At 37.7% G+C, this 26,179-nt stretch overlaps 1 protein-coding gene across 2 annotated transcripts in view; it reads right to left on the bottom strand.

The window, feature by feature from the left end:
* pls3 (plastin 3 (T isoform)) overlaps window positions 1-24,086 on the bottom strand; it is a 30,710-nt gene extending 6,624 nt beyond the window's left edge. The window contains exons 1-9 of one of the 2 annotated variants that reach the window (XM_016254995.1): window positions 23,983-24,086; window positions 13,799-13,908; window positions 11,793-11,956; window positions 8,371-8,500; window positions 7,931-8,063; window positions 7,759-7,840; window positions 7,428-7,593; window positions 6,001-6,143; window positions 1,262-1,357 (exon numbers count right to left, since the gene is read on the bottom strand). In XM_016254995.1, coding sequence (XP_016110481.1) covers window positions 1,262-1,357; window positions 6,001-6,143; window positions 7,428-7,593; window positions 7,759-7,840; window positions 7,931-8,063; window positions 8,371-8,500; window positions 11,793-11,956; window positions 13,799-13,859 — 975 coding nt within the window. In that variant the 5' untranslated portion in view covers window positions 13,860-13,908; window positions 23,983-24,086. Of the gene's footprint in view, window positions 1-1,261; window positions 1,358-6,000; window positions 6,144-7,427; window positions 7,594-7,758; window positions 7,841-7,930; window positions 8,064-8,370; window positions 8,501-11,792; window positions 11,957-13,798; window positions 13,909-16,008; window positions 16,175-23,982 lie in introns of those variants that run through there. The other variant, XM_016254994.1, reaches the window with a different exon arrangement.
* Between the last annotated feature and the right edge of the window lie 2,093 nt (window positions 24,087-26,179).

The following is a 26,179-nucleotide window of genomic DNA, read 5'->3' as shown; positions in this document are numbered from 1 at the left end:
ATTAGTAATATGCATTGCTAAGAACTTCATTTGGACAACTTTAAAGATGATTTTCTCAATATTTAGATTTTTTTGCACTCTCAGATTCCAGATTTTCAAATAGTTGTATCTCAGCCAAATATTGTGCTATCATATAAATCTCAATTTCATATAAATTACGTATAAATCTCAATTTCAAAAAATTGACCCTTATGACTGGTTTTGTGATCCAGGGTCACATATAGAATTTTAGTAAATAAGTAAATAAACTGTTCAAAAGTTTGGGGTCAGTCATTTTTTTATTTATGTTTTATAGAAATTAATATTTTTATTCAGCAAGTACACATTAATCAAAAGTAACAGTGAAGATTTTCACTGCGACAAAAAAGAAATGCAAATAAATGCTGTTCTTTTAAACTTTGTATTTATCAAAGAATCCTGAAAACTATACATCACAGTTTGATACACTAATAATCAGCATATTAGAATGATTTCTGAAGGATCATGTGTACATATGTATACAATATATACAAATAGAAAACAGTTCTTTTAAATTGCAATAATATTTCATATTTCTTTCCAATATTTTTCATCAAATAAATGCAGCCTTGGTGAGCAGAAGAGACTTTACATTAATAAATCTTACCAACCCCAAACTTTTGACTTGTTAATCTTTTCTTTTTTCATGATGAAATGACCCTGACTGTGTCCCAGCGCTACAGCAGCTGCTGGCTGAAACCACATCCCTCTCATTCAGCACACAGTCAATAACAGCTGCTCCGGCCAGCGTGTGGGGTTAAATTCACTCACACGAGTCACCCGGCACTCACACATCAGACCTCGGTCTGTTTAGATGCTGCTGGGTAATGGGCAATGTTGTTATTGTCCCAAACCAAAGCAGTGAATGAACAATCAATCCCAGATTTGCATACACTTTCACCCTCTCAAGCCAAGTTTAGACCCCCAGAGAAACACTAGTGTTTGAACTGCTGATGCTTGACAACTGCTCTCCAAAAAGCAGGAAGCTTGAGGCTTTCAGGAAGTCCCCAGTGTGTCTCATCACACATCTGAGATGGACTGCCTCCGTCCTGACTTACAATGAGCTGCTACAGTGACTAAAGCTTTGATATTCTGATACAAACCTCCCTCCAATACTGAGAGCAGCTCACGAGTGCATTGTAAGACCGTAGATATTGTGAAGCTGATCTTATGTTTCCGGTCTCACGTTTTGGAATGGTTTATGACACAGAAACACATAGGGAATGATATAATTTGAACTCACGCTGAAGCCTGACATATCAATGTCAATACGATCTTCACCCTCCTTCTGACCTTTCGGCGCGATCTGGTTGAGCAGGTGGAAATAAGCCCTCGAGTCCTGCAAGAGTGAGAAGAGAAAAAAATCTTTCAATGAACCTGTAGTGTAATGCTGCCTTCAAGTCCTGTCTGCAGGATTGTATTTATGAGCTGAAAGCACATGAACGCCATAGTGGCATAATTACAGAATCCATTCCAACAGAAAACCATGTTTACTTACTTTTGTGTTAAAAGCTGAAGTAAAACAATGATTGATTATCAGAGACTTCAAAGTCATTAAAAACTATGCCAATCTCTCCAAAAGACTGGGTTTTTCAGCAAAGTTTTGATCATTTAGAGGCTTTAGATATTTGTGTATCAAATATTTGGGGTTAAAGAATCATGTCATAAGGTGGTATTAATCATATTTAAGTTTTCATTGTGTATATTGCTGGTACAACTTAGTTTCTATGCATTTTGTGTACTGTTGTTGAAGAATAAATAATAAAAGCTTGCCAAAAATACTATGAGGCAACAGGCTTGTGCGACTTCAGTTCTATAACTGTCCAACGCATCCATTTTATTCTGAACAAAATCACAAAGCACTTGAAGGCAGCAGAATACAGTTACATTGTCAATTATATTTAGATGAGGCACAATCCAGAGAGAAACACACAATCATGCATGAATTCCTAACAAAACGACAACAAAAATGCATTCTGTAACTGATCTTAGCAGTACATTTGGAAAAGTACCTTTACACAGTTTGAAAAATCTGTTAACTGCAGCATAGAGGGAGATAGAGACAGATGTTAGTTAAATCATTCAGTAGAGATCAGATTCACCAAATGGCTTTATTATGAGAATGATCGAGTCAAGAGGGCACTCGCTTAACATCTCAGGTCACACATCTTTCTTTAGACACTAAATGACCCCTCGCATGTTTGAGTAAATTCATGACATGCCAGAGCATTTGAAAGTCAAAGTAACTGAGCTTTCGCTCTGGTGAACTGCCTTTATGAAACAGAAAATGGAGTTAGCTGTTATGTAAATTCTAATTTGGATAAGTTCGGCAACATGTCTCCATTCATTTGAGGCTGAGAATGATTTCATCTTTAAAGGAAAGCTAAAGTAAATCTGTCATCTAACCATTAGTTCAAGAGATTTAAAATGTGCAAAACATCTATGTAAAACTTTCCATTTTACATTCACACACGTTTTATGCTATTTTGCTATTCGTTTTATGCTATTCATTTTTTTTCAGGTACATGTCATTTAAAGCAGCACTATGTAACTTTTTCTGTGTTCAAAATTCTGTGTTCAAAATGAGTACATCATGAACTCATCTTCCAAACCGCGTTTTTGTCTTATTTCGAATCACTACGGTACACTTATAATACGTACCGCATTGACCCATTTTTTTCTTGGAAATACATCTGAAAAAACGCGGTCGTCTTATATTCAGGGTCTAGACTTTGACATGTCAATAATACACCCACAACAATAGGTGACGCCAAATATGCATAAAACGAGTGTGCCATGAAATACGTAATGTAATGCGTGTTGTAAAGGTCGCGAGTAAAAACAAAAGAAAAAGAAAAGCTTACAGCTGCATGAGTCGTGACTGTCATGCTAGCCTGATGGTACCAAACTCCCTTTGTGATTTTAAAACGTAAGACAGTACCCAGATTTGAAGACTACAGTAAGATTTAACTTCTACTGTTAATAAGATTTTGGTAGGCTACTATTAGATGGATAGCCTAAATGTCCTAATTCAGATGGGCTACCAGTTTTTATTTTTTTTTTCAAAAAGTGTATATTTTTTAAACGTGATTGTTGGTACAGTTTACCAGATTTTACCATACTTTCAAAAAAATTAAAATAGGAAAAAAATGCAATATGAAAATAATTGTCAAAACCACAAAATGTGTTTTACTGAGAAAAAACAAGATTTGGTTTTTAAAAAGCCTTTTTCCAAAAGGTACATCTGGAAAAAGGGGGGGTCATCTTATAATCAGGGTTATCTTATATTCGGGCCAATACGGTACTTATATTTGGACTATTGTAGCCTGATCGGGTCGTCACCGCTGCGGAGTAACACATACCTGCGTGAATCGCCAGAGACATAAACTTAGAGAAGTAGCTCCGGTTGGAATGTTCTTCCGCGGGATGTGTGCAGTTCTGTTTATTAACCGCTAGAGTGCCAAAAGTTACATAGTGCTGCTTTAACATTAGTATATATACTGTAGTAGTACAGTACGTATCATTTAAAGCAGTGCTTCTCAAAGTCCGGATCCGGAGGGAATTTAGTCCGGACCCGCCTCCATTTCGTATTTCAAGAACACTAATTTCCTACTTTGATAAACGCATGTTAAACCTGTAAATCATATGTTTAGTTTTTTTAATGTCTTTTTGGAGATGGTCCGAAATGAAAGCGAAGGCGAGATATTGAAACTTTTCCTTCATGACATCCAGTGAGCGTATGACGTTTGACATAATCAGACGACATTTCACCGCTAATATGAGTACTTTTATTGTTGTTGTTATCATTTAGATTATGGCCATTTGACTTATAGCAGTGTCCAGTGTTTCCCATACATTGAGTTATTTGTGGCGGCCCGTCACAGAATTAAAACTGACCGCCAGAAATCGATTTTCCAGATAAAGGAAAAATAAATAAATCGGCCAAACATATCGGCCAAAAAAATCAGCATCATATATCGGCCATCGGCTGCCCTGATTTCTAAATATCGGCATCGGCCAGAGAAAAACCCTTATTGGTCGACCTCTATTGCTGACACTAATTACTTAAATTAATTGTTTTGCCACTTTTGTACTTAAATTTTTCAAAAAATGTATGTTTATTTGTTATGCATGTTATGTATGTTTATTAAAAACAAGTTTTGTAATAACTAATTGTTTCCTAAATTGTTTCCTAAAATCCGGACCTTTGACACTGATGAAAATTCAGGTTTGGACCTTTGAATAGACTTTGAGAACCCCTGATTTAAAGTCATTCTTAAGCTTTTAAAAAGCTATAACTATATATAACTACATGTACACATTTTCTGAGTGTGGGAAAATCTCCCTTTCACAATGCTACGTTGTTGATATGCTGATGTTGTGGTGTTCTGAAGTCAAAAGAGCCCACCCACTCCCAAGTCCCTATAATATTGTGTGCTCTATATATAACTCAGAATTTGAATAGAAAAGTAATAGCATGCCTCTTCTCAATAAGTCATGCCCCACTTCTCTGCACATTTTGTGGCTGCGTCTGAAAGCTTGATGACTCGCTGCCTTATCAGGCAAGGACTTTGCAGGCAGCATTTGTGCACGAAGGTAGCAACCTCATTAAACTGATTTCGGATGGGCGTCTGAGGTAGTGTGACAGTTTAATGATCTACAACAAAATAGAGAGAGCTTGGGTGATAACTAAGTGAATATTTAATTACTGCAATACTAATTTCTCACTAGAAATCACTTCAAAAGTGGATGAAGTTTGTTAAAAACCTAGGTTTACACAAACTGACCAACAACAGCAACTTTCAGATGCCATCTTTATTTTTAGCTCAACGGTCACAGAATGGAACGCACAGGAATGTGGGATATCAAAGGCAGAGAAGGATACATCTATGCTGCCCTCAAAAATCAATCATATGAAGGTATCTAAGGAGACAGGAAGTGAAACTAACATAGGATTCAGATGTGCCTTGATGCTTTTCTACCTTGGAACGCATCCACAAAGGCAGCATTTTTCAGCTTTAGGACACAGCCTGTATGTCTTTCTTATCTTACACACCTGATTCAGATCATCAGCTTATTAGGGAACAGCTCTATGAGCTCAACTGAATGCGTCAGATAAGAGGGACATACAAAATGTGCAGAGTGGTGGGTCACCAGGACCAGAATTAAGAACAACTGCTGTTTAATACAAAGACTAACTTTAAGCATGAGCAACAATAATAGTGATTGCTTTATCTGTGACTGTTTAACCACTATTGCAATGATTGGCAAATATCATTCAGAACAACAGGACTGTATCGGAAATATTCACTAAAATTTGACCATGAAAGTGTTATGACTCTATAATCTAAAAATACATATAGTATGATTATTAAAGCCCAGTCATGACATTTTAGTCTTTCATTTAAAGTGAACATGGCATCAACACACTGATGTGCACATAATTTTAAAGGAAAATATTTGAAAATCATTTTTTGAAAGTTTTTATAAACAATTTTTTTTTATTCTGGAATACATCACAATAAGAAATTAGAATGCAGTTTCATGTTGTCTGTAAAAAAGATATCTGACAACTGGTTTCTTCTTTGTTGTCAGGAGTGAAATGTGTGATTCGGTGTACATGTGATGCAAAAGAAACATTATGAACTTTATCATCCATTACATGACAATAATACATCTGTACAGACTAATATGTTATTTCAATAAGCAGGAAATCAATTTTATATCAATTATCTTGATAAGAGAATAAAAGCCCTTATATGAGAGTGGTACTCTGCATTTAAAACTTTACCATAGGATCTCACACCAACAGCTTTCATATCTTACAACTAAATGAATATAACAGATATGCTGGACTACTACCACAATTATCATGCTTAATATCCTCATGAAAACATTAGTAGAGACAGAGATCTGATACTTTATTAGCATGCAGACACAAAAGCAGATCACAGTAAACAAACACAACAAACACAGACTGACCTTAATATCATGGCTGAAGTTGTTGATCTTGCTCCAGCCGGCATTCTCCAGATGGAAGTTGGCCCAACGAAGCAACAATTCCTCCGGAGACAGTTTCATCAGATCCTCAAGTGTCTCTCCATCCCTCAACAATGCCGCCAGAGCTGAAAAAAGACCATGTGTATCAGTTAACCAGAATGCAGCGAATCCACGGATTCTAATGTGTATTAGCTTTTGCAACACCGTTACCTACATGATTTTGTATTCACTGAACACTGATAATTTCACAATTCCTGTTGTGCTTCAGAAAGTCAATTCACTTAAATTCAAATTGACCAGGCTCTTTCCATGACCTCAAAGTGCACCACAACTCAATTGTTATGTCAAACATCTCTGTCAGAGGTTTATCTAAATATTTACTGTAGTGCCAATACTTTTCCCACCACATTCAAGTAGGCAAAGGTAAACCCAAAACTTTAAAAACTCTACATTAGCAGAAAATTACAGACCAGCTTCAGATTTTTGTTAATATGAAAACACTTTTTTTCAACCAGGTCTCTTCTTTCCTTTCACAGATCAAACAAACCACTGGAGTACCTCAGGGTTCCGTGTTGGTCCCTTTCCTTTCTTCATTTACTCAATGTTGCTGGTACCTACCGTCCAGTCACATGGATTTTCCTGCTACTGCTACACTAAGGACATGTAGATCTACTAAGTACTTGCATGGATCTCAGCTTGGCTGACAAACTTTGGCCTGAATGAAGGAACACCCTCTAGCTATTCACTAATCACTGTGTAGCAAGGCCCATCAGTAATAACACCATTTTAGATTAGATTACTGCTATGTCCTTCTAGCTATTCTCCCTGCTTACACACACAAACCTCTGCAAATGATCCAGAACACAGCAACATGTTTATGGGTTTTTAACCCAATGAGAACCCAGAAGACAGCGCATTTGTCTCACTTTTACTGGTTGATGGTTGTTGCCTGCAGTTCAAGGCACTGATGCGTGTATACAGAACCATCACTGGATCTATAAATGCCAAGCCAAGGCAATTATATTATTTGTCTATAATTTGTCATCCAAGTCCTGCTTTGTGACTACTCATTCCTGGCAGTCTGTCAGATGAAAAGCAACTTTATATAATAATATTAATGTTTATTGATTGCTAGACAACTCTCTCTGTTAAGGCACAGGGCCTCTGGGACAGGCCTAAACTCCCTTAGGTTTAATTTAGGAGAAAACAAACTGTTCAGTCCTAATGAGGTCAGATATAAGAGCAAGTCTGCCACAACGGTCAATTCAGTCAGTTGGGTTATCGTTTAACTTCTTTAAATGAGAGCTTCATCTGTTTGTCAGGATTCCTGAATGTTGTTATCAGCCATGACAATGCCAGCACTATTTGGACAATATGTGCAACCGTATTTGTGCAACAGAGACACATACCCTCGTTTCTGCTCAGCTCAATGTCAGCAAACAGACCAATTTTGATGATCTGCCACAGCAGGCCCAAAACCAGATGAGGTTTGCCTTCCCGAAGGTCCAGAGCCCCGATGTTGACCACATGACAGCCAATGGCAGAGGCCGAGTTAAGAGCCAGGTTAAGATTCTCCTGCAAGACAAAAGCGATGATCTCTGTTAGCCTCAAATCTCTCTCTAACACATATGTGACTCGAAACAAAAGGATTAAAACCATGCAAGTGTTTCGAAGTCATATTTCAAAGAATAATCTTAGAACAGAGAAGGAGCCAAAAAAATAAAAAATTCAGACCCATACCTGTATTGTGAATGGTGTTAGTTTCTTCTTGTTGATGGTTCTCTCATCAATAGTATCAGGTACTGACAGGTTGATCATTTTACTAAAAGGAAACAAAGGCACATGCATTTAGGAGGTTTCTTAATATAAAATAAAACCACAGATAAGATGTTAAGGGGTGAGTTTTACTTACCACAGCACAACACCATCACCTACAGCCTTGAAGAGATCATCTTTATTGGGATTCATGGGCAACACATGTTTACAGTCAGGGTCTTGTTCCAGCGCTGTGTTGATCCAGTTCACGAAAGCAAACCTCTCCTCCTCTGGACAAAGACACAGAAAACAAGATTGCATACCATTAAATACTTTAAAAAAAATTATATATATATATATATATTTTTTTTTTTTTTTTTTAAATGCATGGTACCATAATAATGCTATGGGATTTTGGACCTGGTATTACCATATCCTTTTTTGAAGTAGCATGTAGATTTCAAGATGCAAAGACCATATTATTACCATCTGAAACTATTACTTTACCTTGGCCAGTGGGAAGTGCGGTGCAAATGTAATTATATCAAAAGGAAGCAGTGGTTTGTTTGATCCACTGAAAGCAAGGCTTTTTTTTACCTGAGAAGGAGTGCTGTGTGCCTGCACTGGAGAGCTCAGATGTGCCGCCGATAGCCAAGATACCCTCTTTCCTGTTGATGGCCTTCCGGAAGCTCTTTGCGATGTCACTGCTCTTTAACTCTTGAAAGATCTGTGCAGACACAAGGGACCATAATATTCATTATAAAGTCATACTGAAATGCTCAGATACATGAAACTGTAACTGTACAGCACCCAGAGAAGTAACTATTAGCTAACTATTAACTTAGCTTACTTGTCTGAAACTACTTTGCTTAATAAAACAACAAAAATAATACAAAAATACACTATTTCGATAGTCCACTTCAGACATTCTACTAACTATTGTATAAGTAGCTACTACTACTGTACATGCCAACTAACTTTCATTAGAGTATTAGTAGACTGTTAGGTTAGGGTTAGTAGAATAAGTTGACTTGCAGTTGCAAAGTGTACTTATAGTCAGTAGAATTCTGTTGGGAGCCATCAGAAAAGTGTTAGCAGATATTAAGCAGACAATGCTCTAATGACTGCTAGCTGTCATGTAGTTGCAAAGTTAATAGGGACTTTAAGCAACAACAGCTGATGGAACGGCAACGGCGATCTGATGTACAGTAAACTGTTAACTGCTGTAGCCAAAGAGCGCAAAAATCACTAAGCAACAGCAACAACCGAGAGGACGGTGAAACATTCAATCATTTATCATTAGAATAATAAAAAATGTAATTTAAACAGGCAAAAGAAAGAGTGTTTTTGGCATTAAACGACATCTTATTGTCAGAAGAAGAGTTTTTAGTCTTGTATGATGCCAATAAATCTAAAAACCTAGATTTACCATAGGGCTGTGCGGTATTGGAGAAAAATGCGATATGCGATAACTCATTAAATAATGTGATATTCAATATGCGATACGATAATGCTTAAAAGTGCCACATGCTCAGATTAAACAGTTTTACTTAGCTGTTGCTGAGTCAGTTCTGTGAACTTCTATAACTATCTTGTGTCATATATATATATATGGTTATTTGTATGTATGTATGCATCAAGAGTTCCTGTAAACCCACAACAAATTCCTTGTGTTTGCGAACACTTAAGTGGTGAATAAAGCTCATTCTGATTCTGATTCTAATAAGAAAGCACCCCTACAACAACTTCTGAAAGTGAACGGTATATGTTTTACTCGAGCATTATATAAAAAAATGTCATTTTAACATTAGTGTAATCATTTTAACATGAGTTTAGGAACTGAATAATAAAAAGGAAAAATAAAACACTGCTTAGTATTTACTCTTTGAATTCAATATGCACTGATTCTTATTTAAGCTACAAAAGTTATTTAGGTAAGAGCAGTGAGTGATTTTCTCTTTGTCTTTTGTTCATGGCCCCAAATATTGCAAGCTGTAGCGATATGCATATTGCGATATGTACATTTGCGATATTTCGATATATTGCACAGCCCTAATTTACCATGCAAAATAAACTAGCCTTTTAATCTGTCACGTAGTAGCGACTACGGCAAATTAGCTATACTCCCGTAGTAGACCGTTACAATGTACACGTCACGAAGTAGCTCTTAATGTCGCGCATGTGCATGCGCAATCGCACTTTCTTTGCCGTTGCCATTCCATCAGCTGTTGCTGCTTAAAATCCCTAATCTCTTAGTAGAATGTCAAAAGCGCACTATCAAAATAAAGTGTAACCTTTCATTATGTAAAATCTGGCCCTTGACACCATGCAATATTGTGAATATAGTCACTGCACAGTGTGTCATGCCTAACAGCAACTTTTAGCCTGGGACTTGACTCATGCACATCATTGCTTAAATACACAGCAACCAATTGATCCACACATGAAGAAGAAAATATGTATTACTATTTGAAAAAATACACAAGCATACACGTGGGCAAACACACACAAGGTCTTTGAAACTAAACAGATGCACATATTTTCTGACATGTGGCAGTGTGGGTAATTAAAGCATGACTGTCTGTGCCAAGTGGAGCATCTAGTGAGCGGAGGCTGCTAGCAGCTGCTCATAACCTCCTCGCAGCAGTGCAAACAAACACAGGGCTGTTCAACAGGACGACGCTCTGTTTACAGGAAGCATCAACAGCAGTCTCAATGAAACAGCTTTAATATTATACATCAACAATTACTGACTGCAAAAGCGTCTCACTGATCATAGACCAGAATCTATAGATATGGCTTGGGTCTCTCCTTTAAATGTTCACTACAGGTCAAACATTTGGAATAATGATGATTTTGTTTTTATGTTTTTGAAAGAAGTCTCTTATGCTCACCAAGACTGAAATCATTCTAATATGCTGATTTGCTGCTCAAGAAACATCTCTTATTATTATCAATGTCAAAAACAGTTTTTGCTGCTTCATATTTTTGTGGAAACTGTGATACACTACCATTCAAAAGTCTGGGTAAGACAAAAAAAAAGGGCAGTAAAGGCATTTATAATGCTACAAAAGTTTTCCGTTTTTAAATAAATGCCGTCCTTTTGAAGTTTCTATTCATCAGACAATCCAGAAATAAAAATGAATCACGGTTTCCAGAAAATCATTAGGCAGCAAAAACAAATCATAATCATAATTGTTCCCAACTTTTGACGGGTAGTGTTAGTTTTTGGAAATTTTTGGCCTACTGTATCATCTGATCGTCTAGAAAATTTGCAGCACAACTCTACTCAACTAACCCACACATTCTGAGGCATCATAACAATGTTTAATACTAATTATTTTTATTCCATCACTTTTAGTAACGCTACTTCCTAAAAATGATGCAATGGCGAAATGCCATCTGGATTCAGCACTGAAACTCTAATCTCAATGTACAATGCATTGTCTATTTATGCTGAAAGCTACTGCTGATTATGCAAATCGGGGATTTAAAGCTGTAAATGGTGCCTTCTGAACAATTTGTTGCGTTTCAAACTTAGGTTCAACTAAACAACCTTAAATAGCCTTCTTACTAACTTACTAATTCTTTCTGACTAATTCATTAACCATGCAGAAACCTTTTCGCTTTAACCATTCAACTGTTTTCTAAAAGATGTAACATGCACTCACCCATTAAAATCTCATGCGTGCACAGCACAATATCTCAACAGTATATGTGATCATGTCAATGTTTTTTTTCTTTCAACAATAACATTTGATTTTCAAATGTTAAATCTATAGACAGAACAAAGCGTTGAATCACTACATTTTATTGTCCAAAGCATTACAAGGAAAATTGAGGGATTTTTTTTTTTTTTTTAAAGGTGATTTTTGTGTGTAGCAAGTCTTTAGCATAGTTTGGATGTGTATGCCGATATACATTCTGTATGTAGGATGTAGGTGCATAATTATCTTTGGATATTAAGGAATGTATCTGTCCCTCATACATGAGGAACAGAACGGTTTGCAGACACTTACAGACACAAACTCATTAAAGCTGATCTTATTGTCCTTGTCTTTGTCACCCTCTTCCATCAGTTTCTGGATGATCTCTCGGACTTTGTACCCCGGCAGGGGCAGATTGGCCTCTTTGAACAGGTCGTGGAGCTCAAAGTCACAGATAAAACCATTGCCATTCAAATCTATGGAGAACAATGAAAATGAATGGTTTAGAGTCAACATTTTGCATCTTCCCAACAAGCACAAAACATTTTGGTTGCAATTGGGTTACGTTGCAGTTCAACATCTCAAAAAAAGTTAAGAAACCTCAACTACAAAGAAACAAAGGGTGAGGAAATGCAGTTTAAACAGTTTGAAGAGTAAAAATGACCAGCAACAAACTCTGAGAAAATTAAGAAATTCTGCATTTTACTGCATATGTGCATGCAAACTAAAACATTTTGGAAATGTGAAAACATCTCTTGGGTATACTTTAGGCAGCTTAAAAACATCAATTTAACATTTTAATACAAAAACAAAGATCTATACACTTCAATGAAACATCGCAAAAACAATGAAAATGTTTATATGTATAGAATTTATGCTTATGACTAAAGTTATAGTTATAGTTCAGGCTAAACACATTTACGTTGAACAGTTTTACTGAGCTTCAAGTAATGCATTCTGGTGTTATCCACAAACTAGACACAACATGGCCTTAGATTCTGACCAGAACAAGGTATCTTGCCATTTGCCAAATATGTGGATGTAGAGAGAATGCCTGTTTTGTAGGTAGGCTACTGTATTTGAAACAGAGTTATAGGATCTGAGGATCTAATAAATGCTATCTGCAATACTAAAACAGATACTGAACTGTCAGACACTGGGGGTTTTCTAGTATGTGCATGATAACACCATGACACTGGCAGCCGTTCAAGCCTCAATTTTTCTGCCCAGTCTGCTGGAGAAATCAGATAAATGGGAAAATGTAGTCTGAAGCACATTCCTGTCAAGGACCATGAAAAACATCCAAATCCAAATTCCACAAACTTTAAAACCCAGAAGTTTAAGATCACAAACTGGATATACTCTATACTCTTAAATGCATTGCTTTCTGTAAATCTACTGACATACCATATTAATTCTCTACTGATACTCTATGCAACACTCAAACTCAGGTAGTCACTGATATGGATGTTCCAGGCTTTTTAAAACCACTTTAACAAAATCCACTTCTGATGAACCTTAAGAGCTCATGTGAGTATATATATTCAAGAAACCTCTGCTATGAGCATCAGCCAGCATTGAATAGATAGCTGCTCACAGTCATTTTATTTTTGAGTTTTGGTGGAATGGACTTTCAATAGAGGGACTGAAATCTCTCAGGTTTCATTAAAAAATATCTTCACTGACATTTTTTAAATCAATGGGAATGACATGAAGTAAATGGTGATATATTGTCATTTTTGGATGAACTAACACTTGGCTAACTTGGTAACTGACTTGATAAATTCTGCAGCTGACAATCTCATAGCTCAAAATATGGCAAATACTCACAGTACATGCCCAGTACATGCTACTGAATAAATAAATAGATTAAAGTCCTACTCAAAGTGAATCTTTCAGATTATTTATATATATATACATAGTGGCAGCAAACAGTTGCTGGTTTGGAGACTAGAGTCCATGCGGACAGTTCAAGCGCCAGTCAACAAGTGATTCCAAAATCTTCATGAGGTCAAATGAAAAACCCAGATGTGTCTCTGAGCAACAACAATGCAGACTGTTATGGGACAAGACTAACAAGTAGTCTTGAGTTTCCCAATCAATGCCATTTTAAACCAGGATCTAAATGCCATTTGAAGGGCTTGCTAATCCTAATTTTTGGTTTTGCACAGTGATGTAGCTGTTTTCATCTATGCAAACAAAACAAAGACAAATCAGTAGAAATCACAAGATACGTGAAGGAAAAAGACACCTTCAAGGGCGGCACGCCAAGTAGTGATTAGAGTAGACAAAACTGGTCAGAACGGAAGAGCACTCACCGACTTTCCCGAAGGCCTCCCGCAACTCTTCCAGCTCTTCTTTGGATATCTTTCCTGCCATCTCCCAAAGAACAACCTGAAGCTCTCTCAGTCGAATAAAGTGTGTCCTTCTGTGGAGAGAAGGACAAAAACTTTTGAGAGAGAAACCTGGAAGAGGGATTGTACATACATGATAAGACATCATAAGACATGCAAATGACATGCAAACGTCTATCAAGCATGCAACAGAGTAGACTATATTTGGGCAAAATGCATGTTCCAGAGGGTGTGTCAAGGCAGGTCCTTTTGAATGCAACCTCGCCATAATGTAAGTAACGCAGTGACATGATTATTTGCCATGACAAAGATTGAAACACTACTACATCTATTTAAAGTCCTATTCATTGTGTTTAGTCAACTGTAGAGACAACTGGACATCGAGGCTAGTAAAAGCCTAGCAAAGAGTTGCAAATCCAGTTATTGCACAGTGAAAATTGTAAAAGAGAAGCTAAAATAGATCAACTAAAAAGAAGAGACCAATCCACAACCAAAAGTCAAAGTCTGGACGTGTTTCTTTGAAAGATCAGTGTGTTATTTTATCACAAAGTTATGATAGATATGTAAAAATCTGAATACCAGATGCGGTCCGACCTGAACTGTCCAACAGTCGGCCTGCTTTTATTTAATTGTGAAATTCAACCTAAACAACTAAACTCTTAAAAAAAAAAAGGCTCCAAATGGGTTTTTTGCTAGAACAAGTTATAGAAGAACAAGTTTTGGTTCCCCAAAGCACCTTTCAGTAACCTATTCCTATTCATTTTTATTAACTGTGAAGAATATTTTAATAACCTAAAAAAACTTTGTCTTTAAAGAAGCTTTTGTGAAATGGAAAGGTTCTATGCATGTTAAATGTTCTTTGTGGAACCATATTTTTAAGAGTATACCTTAAACCTTATCACCCAAACACACAATAAGCAGTAATACACTAAACACAATACACTAAAACAAAGTAAATATTTGTCCAGGATATCACAATAATAAATGCAATCCATTTAACTGCAATGTTATGGCACTGGTCCAACATGTCAGTGAGCGGCAATGAACACATTACAGTGATGTACCGTTTGAATCAAGGCCACATCAAAATCAAAACTGTTGAGCAGAGTCCAGCCATAGCAACTGAAACTAGAACAGATGCAGCGTCTCAGCCTCAATCACACTCTGCTGTACAAACTGACCTGGGATCTGCTCTTACATGCAGCAATCACAGCAATGAAGCACTAGTACAAGCTGCCCAAGATGCATCTTCCTGTTCCTTACAAGTCGTCATGATGAATCAGGACACACCCGTGGTGCATATCAACATCTCTATTCCCATAGCTGTCACTCCAGCTTGTGTTTTTTTTCAACACTTTGTTATGTCATTAGTGGTGCAAACCCGTCCTACCACACCCCGGTGGGACAGCATAAAGTTATGGACTTCTAAAAAAATTTCAAAAATAAGGCAATGCCAGAGTTACATAACGGTTAAACCGCTAATTGTGTAAATAACCCTTAAAGAAAGCACTGGACTAAGGTTGTTGGCAGATTTTTTCTCAAGGTCTACATTTGATGTCATCCTTCAACTATTCAGAAGGCCAACATGGAAACTTCGCAGGAATTTTTTAGAAAAAGACAAAAACAAACGGTCCAATTCTCCACCCTTGTGGCATCTCTTTCCCTGAGACAGCACTGTGCGCTACATACCATCAAGGAATCATCAGTTTGAATCTTCCACAATTCAATTTCAGTGTCTCTAAGGACTGCCAACACTGCATGAGTGATTGAACAAAGTCAAAACCATTATGCAGTGTTGTTACAAAGCAAAAGAAAACTGCCACCGAACTGCTTTCTCTGGGTTTTGATTCAAAAACAGAAAACTGACCATGTGCTCTAACACACAAAATGGATTTACCAGTCTGACAAGACGCAAAAAACACTTTAAAATCTCATTTAAAACAACTGCCCTTTTACCCCCGAACTGCTTAGTTCGCTCCAAACTGCAAACAGATGCAAAAAATCTGAACTCAAACAAGAGAGAGCTGTTACAGATGCTGTGCCATTAGCAGAGCAGCTGGGGAAAGAGACAGAAACAGGGAGAATGCTTTCCCCAGTGTATAACGTTAATGAGAGAATGGGGGATGTAGAGGGAGAAGAGAAGAAGCAAAAAAAAGAGAACTATAGAGACAAACCGTCCCGACGTGAGCTGAGAATGGAGCTGTAGCCACCAGCGGTTGCAGCAGTAGAGGCAGTACTCGCTCCACACCCTTCAAGGCTAATCTGAAACACCAGCATTCCTGCCTGCCTCACAAAAACCTACGGCAGCAAGTCATAACACTTCCTGACAGACTATGGGAGTAGCGGTGTGTCCGCCGGAGAGGGAGGCGGGATAGGCAGGCACAGACGGAGAAGGAGAGGGGGAGGGGAAAGCGTGCATGCTTTTCTTTTTTCTTTACTACCAACGCTTCCATCCCAGATGTACTCAGTAAAGCAATAAAGTCGCGCGAGAGAAAAGGGGCGGGGAAAAGCTCAATGCATCTCTTAAATCCAAATACCATCACTTGTCTTAAAACATCCTGCTACTTTAAAAAGTCAGAACTGGAGAGGAAAAATAACACAGTGGACAGACATATGCCGAATCACTTGAAACTCCACTGAATCACTTGGAAACCCATGCTGAACATGTGATACCTTTGCATGTTCAAGCAGAAAGAAAGTATAAAAAAAAAAAAACAGAGTTTGCTTTTATATAGTTACAAAATTGCAAAAACTGCTGCCATTAGGCTTTGAAATAAATAAAACATTTTGTAATATCCTCCCAAATCTATCAATGGTAAACTAATTTCAAGGTCGTTTGAGCTGCTATGAAACAAAGACTCCTTCATTTGCTGAGGAAACAGGCCACATGAGAAATAACAGAACATTCCCAGAGACAGACCTTAAATGAGGGCATGATGACCTCAAAACACACTCTTACTGCTTCAATTCAGCATTAAATTAATCAAATTTGGCATCTGCATCATAATCTTATTTCTCAGCCTCAAGCTCAAGTTGTTGGCAAACTGCAAATGGGTTACAAATGGCGTACTGCTATGCATTTGCTAGAGCCAAAGTTAAAATAGCCCATCTTCACGTACTTTGGCCACTAGATATGGCTCCTTTTTTTGCCAATTTCACATAATCTTAAGTCTTTATGAACAGCAATGGCACAACTCTCGTGATCTGGTTTATGGGAGTTTGCATGACAACACAAACATAAGCTCATTAACATATGACCGATCACATTTAGATATCAATGTTTATTTAGCAGAAATTTGGCTACACCCTGATGAACAACAGTGTGAACTATGTTGTGTTTCACATGCAATGAGGTTAGCCAATCTCATTAACATATAGAGATCCATACAACATAGACTCATTAGAAAGATGTGCCGCAACCCACATTTTTGCAGCACTCCAAAAACACACCTACATACATAGAGTCTTCCTTAGCTGACGAGGGGCCCGGTGCGAGGTAGGTAGCTGGGCCCCTCTGGTTTCTTTCCCGATCGCTTTCACCAGTTGCACCCCCTAAGGACGGCACTATACATACAATTCACTGCAGTTTCCAGCAGAAATGAACAATAGTGGAAGTAAAACTTTTATTCCTTTTCACACAAATTATGATTACAGGAGCAGATTATCAATTAATCAAAACTTACTTTATCACTTTTACCATAGTGCATGATTTGTAACCTCATACATTTTTTGACTTTTGCTTTACATGACCAGCTCCATATGCATGGATTTTCTGAAGTAAACTTGCTTGGTAGCTCACCTGGTATAGCGCTGCGGTCCATGAAACACAAGTCACGATAAAAGAGCTCAAAGACTTGTAGAAGCAAGTTAAAATGGCATCATTGGTTCTGCACAAGTGTTTTATGTCACTTTTACTTTTGAACAAATCACTTATCAGTTTGGATTAGGGTCGGCTTTAGTGTAAGTGGCAAGTAAATAGCATTAACCTTTTAGCACCACTCACTTACAACATCCATTGTAATAAAACATTGCCAAATTGTCATGAAAATAATCACTATGTTTGCAATGCCATTTAGTAACAATGGCTGTACACAAATTGCACAATTATCAAAAGTATTCTTGGAGCAAGTATCCTTTACAAACATTAAAAAATAAAAGGTTCACATTGCATACATTACAAACATTTCTAGACACAAGTGAAAGGTTCCTTTCATTATATCTAAATGTGTTACCAGACCACTGAGGAATTCTATGAGATTTTGACATTCCTGAAGATCAGGTTACAGCAGAACACAACACAACAACATCACCTGTTAAACAAGTTGGATCTTGAAGATCAGGAACGTTCAGTTTTTAGGAGGCAGTAAATCCACTTCACTGTGAACCAATGGAGATCACAGATTGGTTGGTTCTTCAAACTCCACCATTGCAAAACGACAAATCAGATTTTAAAGGACTCTCATCTCTGTTGTTCATAAAATAGCTAAAACCTGGCATCTTGCTGCCTGAGGAAAAATCATGTGGAGTGTGAAGGAGCAGAACAAAGCAAACAGTAAAGACAGGTGTTCACTTACAGATCCTTTTGTAAACTCAACCTGAACTGCACACGGCACATTTACTGAGGCGAGAGAGATAGGATTTTATATTCTGTATGTAAACCAAGGAATAAGAGCCTGGCCAGCTGAACAGAAACAAGGCTCGACTGTCAAGAACATGTCCAGGTCATATTTCAACCCAAAAGAAAGAAAGAAAAAATGCAAAGCATTTATTAAAGTAAATTCAATAAGCATAAAACAATAATATTTACCTTAAAGGTGGGGTAAGCGATTTCTGGTAGCCAATGTTGACATTTGAAATCACCAAAACAAACACGCCCCTATTTTGATAGCTCCGCCCCACACACACGTACGCAACCCACGCAACGATTAGTTCTGTGAAACAAAGCAAAACCAATGTTACCTTGTGTCTTCACCGGACATGAATGGCGTGGCGTGACAAAATACTATAGAACTCATTATAATCAGTGATGCTGTCTACACCATAGATATACAGTTTATACATATCTATGGTCTACATTGGATGCGGCGAGACACGATACGACAAATCCCGGACAGAAAACTGCTGCTGCGTTCCATTCATGACGTATTGACACAAATTTCAAATGATTTTCAACGGTCGCTTTGATCGCGTCCAGTGTACTAGACAGACTTTAGCTGGTGCGGCACAGACACAGTGTTACTCACCTATCGAGAAGAAACAAAGCAACCTCGGCGTCCGATCGCAGGCCTTCCGCTCCTTGAGTTCTCTCCAGTGCTGGAAAGCTGATCCGATATTCACATGGGTCCTACTTCTTGCCTTATTGCCTTAAGCCCTCTTTTGTTCTGCAAACATTTTCCTCTCTTGTTTTTTATCCGCCATCTCTATCTTTCTGTCGCTCGGCTCGCTAATGTCCGTCCTGTGCACTGAACGCTCTCTCCTCCACATCATGAGTAGACACGCCCCTTACTGCTGATTGGCTACACGTTTGTTTTGCTATACGGCCCGAATAAGTTTTCTAAAGCGTTTTTGAAAAATCGCTTACTCCACCTTTAAAAGTATTAAATGATTTATTCAATATTATACAATTTATATCTAACTGAATTTATTTATTAGTATTTTTATATATATACGCATATATATTCCCTCCATCTACTTCCTACCAATTGGTGAACTTTGTTTGACTTATGCAGATTTAAATAAAGAAAGAAACACTGTATAATAGTATTTTCAAAAGTTACTGTAATGATTATGAAAACATGGAATAAAAAAAAATATATAAGAATCATCGGAGAATGAGAATTTCTAATTATTACGAATAAAAACATCTGAATGCATTACAGTAAAAAGAATTCAATTTATGAGGGAAATGTCCTTAACGATCAACTTTCAATTTGTCAAGTTTTAAATTTTTATGTAAATATATATATATATATATATATGACCTGGACTTTTTCCATAAAGCAGCGATATAAGCAACTTAAACTGAAACAGGACATTTTCTCAAATTCAGTACAAGTGGAGGAGCTTGAATGGCACAGTAAACCTGACACTACAAGCAAACATGTTCACTCCTAACTAGGGATGGGTACCGAAACCCGGTATTTAATCGGTCCCGGGACTAAATTATGAAAGACCGGCGTATCGATAAGCTCTGATGTTAACGGTTCTGCTATCGGTACTGGAGAAATTAATAAAACACACATACATTTATTATTGCTATATATACATTATCTTGCAAATTCTATCTCACCAGAGTCGCCAGCTGTTTTTCAAACATTCGTTTATGATGCATTTTTGCTATTCGCAATTCAGAAGCGAGATCGCGCTCGTGTGGAGGAGCTTCAGCACGCGCAACATGAAAGCCTTGTTTAATTATGATAGAAGAGAGAACTAAACATTCAAACTTCTGCTTACACTTTAGGCCTGTGGCTGTTTTATTAAGCTAATTTTAAAAAAAAAATTTTGATTTTGGCTTCTAAGGATTATACAAAAGAAGACATGAGGTAAAGCTATTAAAAACTAGCTGCGTTTCGTATTGCGCAACTTCTTTCCCTTCACAGCGGTGCGCATTCGTTCCTCCCTAAAACCCAAACTTAACGTCAGAATCAGCTCAATCGGTGATTGTTGTAAGATGCCGTCTTTACTGTTGCTAAATTGTGGGACATGTTTGATAATAAAACGTTGAAAGCACAATCCGCACAAGAGATGCTGTTCCTCAGGCTGAAATGTGTGGCGCGGCGCACTCCAGAACGGACAAACAAATTACATTTTGAGCTTCGGGTGCATGTCCAATCGATCAGATATACACAAAAATATGTCAAAATGGCTGGCTTGGAGAGTATTAATTTAAACACAGTTTATGTCTTAAGTGGAGGAGAACAGTTGGGAGAAAATCCAATGTGTGTCAATGTAACAAAGGTCTTATTCACTGTAAGAAAAAAAAAAAGCAATTTTCTGGCAAGACTATCAAGTTTACTCATAATTCTTTTAACCCTGAAACACAACACAATGCAATGCATAATTCAAAAATACATCTGTGAAAAACCAATACAGAAAACTTTGAGCCCTATTTTTACAGTGCTGTTGCATGTCATGGCCAAACGTTCGGTGGCTTTTATGAGGGAAAATGTGGCAGAACTGGGGTGGAACCATCTGCACTTCCCAAAACAAAAACACTGAGCCCAACAGATGATGACAGCTGAAAATGAAATAGTTTTTTTTTCACCATAATTCAAAACTATTAGTTATACGAGCAGTAGAAGAGACAGTGAGACACAACAGGCCTGTGGAATATTAGTCAGGGAATCAAAAAGCAAGCCAACTTTGAGTCACTGCGGTCTGTAGCGTCAGTAGAAACTACATATAAAAGCCTCCACATCTGTGGTGGGGTCAGTACAGCAGTAACTATTTCCTGTAACTATCCTGAGAGTCACCATTATGTAGATGATAATCACTCAAAATAATCAAGTTTCATCCAGTGTAATCTAGTCAAACGCTTAGAGGTCATGAGCAAACCGCCTCCCACAGACATTGTCGAGGCATTTCGTCCTGACATCACTTTAACCTCAGCCTTGACAATGGCATCCAAACCACACGCTCCTCCACGATGAAAGGCCGGGAACTGCTCTGACCGATAACGCAGGCTGCAAGTAACACTTACAGCTAAAGAATGAAGGCCTTCGAGAATGTGAACAGCATGAACAGTATTTCAAGGACAGAGCCAGACACCGCTGACTCAGTTATGATCAGGAATGCAGACAGATTCACCTTCCTGAAACGATCTTGTGGAAAAGCAATGTAAGATATCTCATTTCTTAGTCAGTGAGATTGACTTTTTAAAGAAAAAAAAAACACATTCACTTCCAGTGCATTTCACATGTTTATACTTCCACACAGACCGGAGGTGCGTATAAACATAGTCATGCAAATGAAAGCATTTGTATTACATTTATTTACAGGAGAATACTATGTCATCATAGTTTAAACTCCTGTAGCGGGGCATTCGAGTCATGCTGGAAAGATATGCATGAGTTGATCACATATGAACGCCACCACAAATTCATCATTACAAGTGGAAAACTGGAAAGCCACGTTTCTGAGTTGGGGGCATCCGTGATAAACCCCTTAGCATTCCTGTAAAACTTGCCTAAAACACACAGTGTACCGCGGAAGGTACGGTGGAACGCTAACAATGCTGACTGCAATTTGGTGAAATGAACTGAATTTTTGTTGCTGTTGCATGTACAAAATACAATAGTGCTGTAATATTACGATGGCATATTAGGGCTGCACGATAAATCGAAATGGAATCAAGATCGCAATTCGACAGAAGCTGTGATTGTCATGCGTATCTTTCAGTGAAGCACGGTTCTGTGATCAGCAGTAAATCTCCATCCAAAGGCCAGAGGGCGCTCTCGCGCTGAAACTCCAAATACAAAAACAGAAGATTCAACTGCTTTCATTGATTCAACGTGACTAATAAACACGGTTTATCCGAGTTCTTATTATTATAATTTTCATTCAAATAAAGTATATTTATAATGCAATGCCTTTATCACTGCTTAAATACTATGAAATATGTTGCGTGCCTTATTCTGTGTAAGAAGCCACAGCATCTCACAGAAGGATTTATTTCAAACACTCGACTGACGTTTTGAAGCGAGTTTGGAGTAAAAATATGTTATTGAATGTGGTATTTTCACATGCTTTCAGATGGAGCAGCATTTACTTCACAGAGCCGGAGTTCACTGAGAAGCTATGCAAACAGCTGTCATTATCGCCAACGATTTCTTCGATTTCAGAATCGCGCAATAAAATCGTCTGCGATTTTTTTTGCGTAACTTGTCAGTGAACTACGGCTCTGTGTAGTAAATTCTGCTCCTTCTGAAAGCACGTGATGATGATTTCCTGCTGATTACAGAACCGGCTTTTTTAACAAAATGCGCATGACAATCGCATTCGATTAATCGTGCAGCCCTAGATAACAATTCAATTTACAGCACCCTCATAAACGGAACAAAAAAAGCAAAAACACTCCTGATGTGCATCTTGCTACTTTTTTTTTTGTAGAAAAGGCACATTGCAATCTTTCTCCATCCAAAAATCACTTGAATGCACCTGAAGTCATAAAAATGACTTCCCATTTCGTAAATAGGAACTTCCTAGAATGACCTGAACGCAGAATAATATGCATAGGGATACTGTACGCATAGTGCGTGCAGAATGCACAAAACATGCAGTGTATGCTAGAAATATGCATGGAATACAGTATCCCATAATGCAATGCATTCGATGTGACTTTCCATTATGACAGCTAATATAAACCGCAGTTTGAACATCTATTCATTTTTCAACTGGACTGCCAAAATTAAGTTTTAAACAAAATGCACACTGCAAAGTGCATGTAGCCTATACGGCTTCCTAAGATGCCAACAGCAATTAAAGATAAACATACACTCTGCAAGTGAGGACACCACTACATTTTCCTTCAGAATTGCAGTGGTGCAATCAAAGAAGTCATTAAATAAATATTAAGCTGATATCAGAGGTTCAATGCATGATGTAACCTATATTAAATACTGTACTACATATCAAGTAGTATGCTATTCCAAACATAAATAAGCATACACACTTTGAAGATTTCTTAGACTGTTAATAATACTTCCATAAAGCAAAATACTGATCAAATTCAAGTTTTAGCTGTGATCCGACAATTGATCGCGAGTGAAACTGTCAGTAAAAGCAAAGAAACCCGTCACCTCGTCCTCTCCTCCATTCATCAAAGCACATCTATATTCATAATTAACATCAATCATACATGCTTCCGACTGCAAATAAACACTCATATCACATGAGCAACCGTAGCAATTACAAATCAAAATAAAACACTAGTTGCTCGTCCAGATAGAAAGAAAACAAACCCGTTTTCTAGCAGGATATCGCAAATGAAACATTGTCAGCTTCCAGTGTTTCTAACTCCATGCGTACAAATGGTCTGTATACATGACATCTAAATTATAACCGAATGCCTCCATGTTTGTAGAAAGAAAAACAACACAGTCTGAAAAACCAAAAGTCCTGTAAGGAGTTGAATAAGGTCAGTAACTTACTGTGTGTGTCCGTGTGTTTGTTGCCCTCGCGCAGAAACACTGAACTGAGCTCGCGCACTGGGCCGCGTCTCAACACCTAGTCTGCTGCCTACCTAGACAGCGACCTAACGAGACACACTTTCCGGCAATTAAAGTCTCAAACATTCTGAACTTTCTATACTAAGCGCAAGGTGGTCTGACTGATTTGTTGTTGGGCTTTATTTTAACGACAGTAAACAGAAGAGGGTAAACATCAGCAACAAACAAACAATAAATAAACGAAATTATACGGAAAAAGCAGATGAACCGCAACTGCAAGTGAAAGGTTTTGCCTAACTGCGTCACATACAATCTATATAATTATCACACTAAAATTATATTTAATGCATCACAAAAATCACTATAAAATAAACCATTGTTCCATGATGCAGGAAAACTAAAACCATTCAAAATAATAATAATAAACAATAATTTAACGTACAATAATTTAAATAGACTTAAGACCTCCTTTTATTTCAGCTAGTAACCGAGGCAGCATTTCCCACTGTAGTTTAGTTTAAGCTGAAGCACTAAAATAACTAATACATTAAAACGAAAACAAGAACTAATTAAATAAAATAAAAAATCATCAAAATGACAAAAACAAACTGCAAAATTATGACAACTTTGACTAAAATTAAAATAAAACATAAAACATGCCAATAAAATCTAAAATATTAAGAACATTTAGAATAGCATATTAATGACATTAAAATAACACTGCCATGATGTCCAGTCCACTACCCTTATAAAAAGTGGCAGTACTGTGATATAGTGAGGGTTTCAGATGCTATACTATAGTACATTAAAGGGGTCATATGATGCGATTTCAATGTTTCCTTTCTCTTTGGAGTGTTACAAGCTCTTGGTGCATAAAGAAGATCTGTAAAGTTGCAAAGACTAAAGTCTCAAATCCAAAGAGATATTCTTTATAAAAGTTAAGAGTCAGCCACGCCTACCTAAAACGTCTCGTTCTAACACGCCCCCACATATCTACATCACTATGTGGGAAGATTTGCATAACGCCGCCCAAATGTTCACGCAAAGAAAGAAGGCGTAACTTTTATTCTCGCTGTAGTATTGTTGTTCCCGCCGCCGCCATGTCGTGAAGGTGCTGTGTGCTTCATTGTGAAAGCGAAACTACTTTGTTTGGTCTTCCAAAAGAGGACAAAATCCACTTCGTCATGCCTGGAGCTGATCTGTGCTGGTCGCCGAGGGAATACATCAACTTTCACCGTGGACGAAGCGGAGTCCAGCCCGGGGTCCGTCACATGTGGTTGCCGCTCATTCGTCGAATCCGCCGGCCACGCCGTTCTCGCCTCAGCTCACTCTATCCCGGCTTCCCCTCACGCTAGGCCGCTGTGTTTCGTTGTGAAAGTGACACTACTTTGTTTGGTCTTCCAAAAGAGGACACGACTAGAAATCAGTGGTTAAGTTGTATTTACAACACTGTTCAAGGACCCTTCATTTATGTTTATGTGGCGCGATGCAACGCAACGCGTAAAAGATAAGTCATAGTCATTATAATCCATAATTATGTCCCCACTGGATGCAACAAATGCCTCATTTATAATGGGTTTTAATGTTTTTGTCTCGTCGCTCCGGCCTGACAGGGCATCAACAGTATGGTAAGGGGCGTAACATTTCCGTCACACGCTTGAGGTATTCGGCCAATCACAACGCACTGGATAGCTGGCCAATCACAGCACACCTTGCTTTTCAGACCGATGAGCTTTGTAAAAATCTACGCGTTTCAGAAAGGCGGGGCATAGAGGAGAAACAATAATGTACAGTATGTGGAAAATAATGTGTTTTTTGAACCTTAAACTGCATAAACACATTTCATTACACCAAATACACAAAATAATGTTCTTTTTAGCAGCATCATATGACCCCTTTAATATATTGATTATTACCAGTTCATTGTTTTTACATGACACTCAGCGGTACTTCAAAGAATATAATACTAGCACATACAACAATATGGTATACCGTTATACATGATACTTTTTGTTAATAGAATTCAGTTATTCTTTGCTCATTCATTCATTTATATAAGAAGACTTTCTCTTGCCTTCATGCAGCGTTATGAGTCCCAGCCGTCTGTTTTTCAGGTCACAGCGGTTTTCTGGATCATAATTACAGACTCATACTCCAGAATAGGAGGAAATACCAAGGT

This window comes from Sinocyclocheilus grahami, unplaced genomic scaffold, assembly GCF_001515645.1.
Source record: "Sinocyclocheilus grahami isolate Dianchi unplaced genomic scaffold, SAMN03320097.WGS_v1.1 scaffold1300.1, whole genome shotgun sequence".
Lineage (NCBI taxonomy): Eukaryota > Metazoa > Chordata > Actinopteri > Cypriniformes > Cyprinidae > Sinocyclocheilus > Sinocyclocheilus grahami.
Note: the sequence above shows the minus strand (reverse complement) of the source record. Positions and strands in the feature narration are given on the sequence as shown.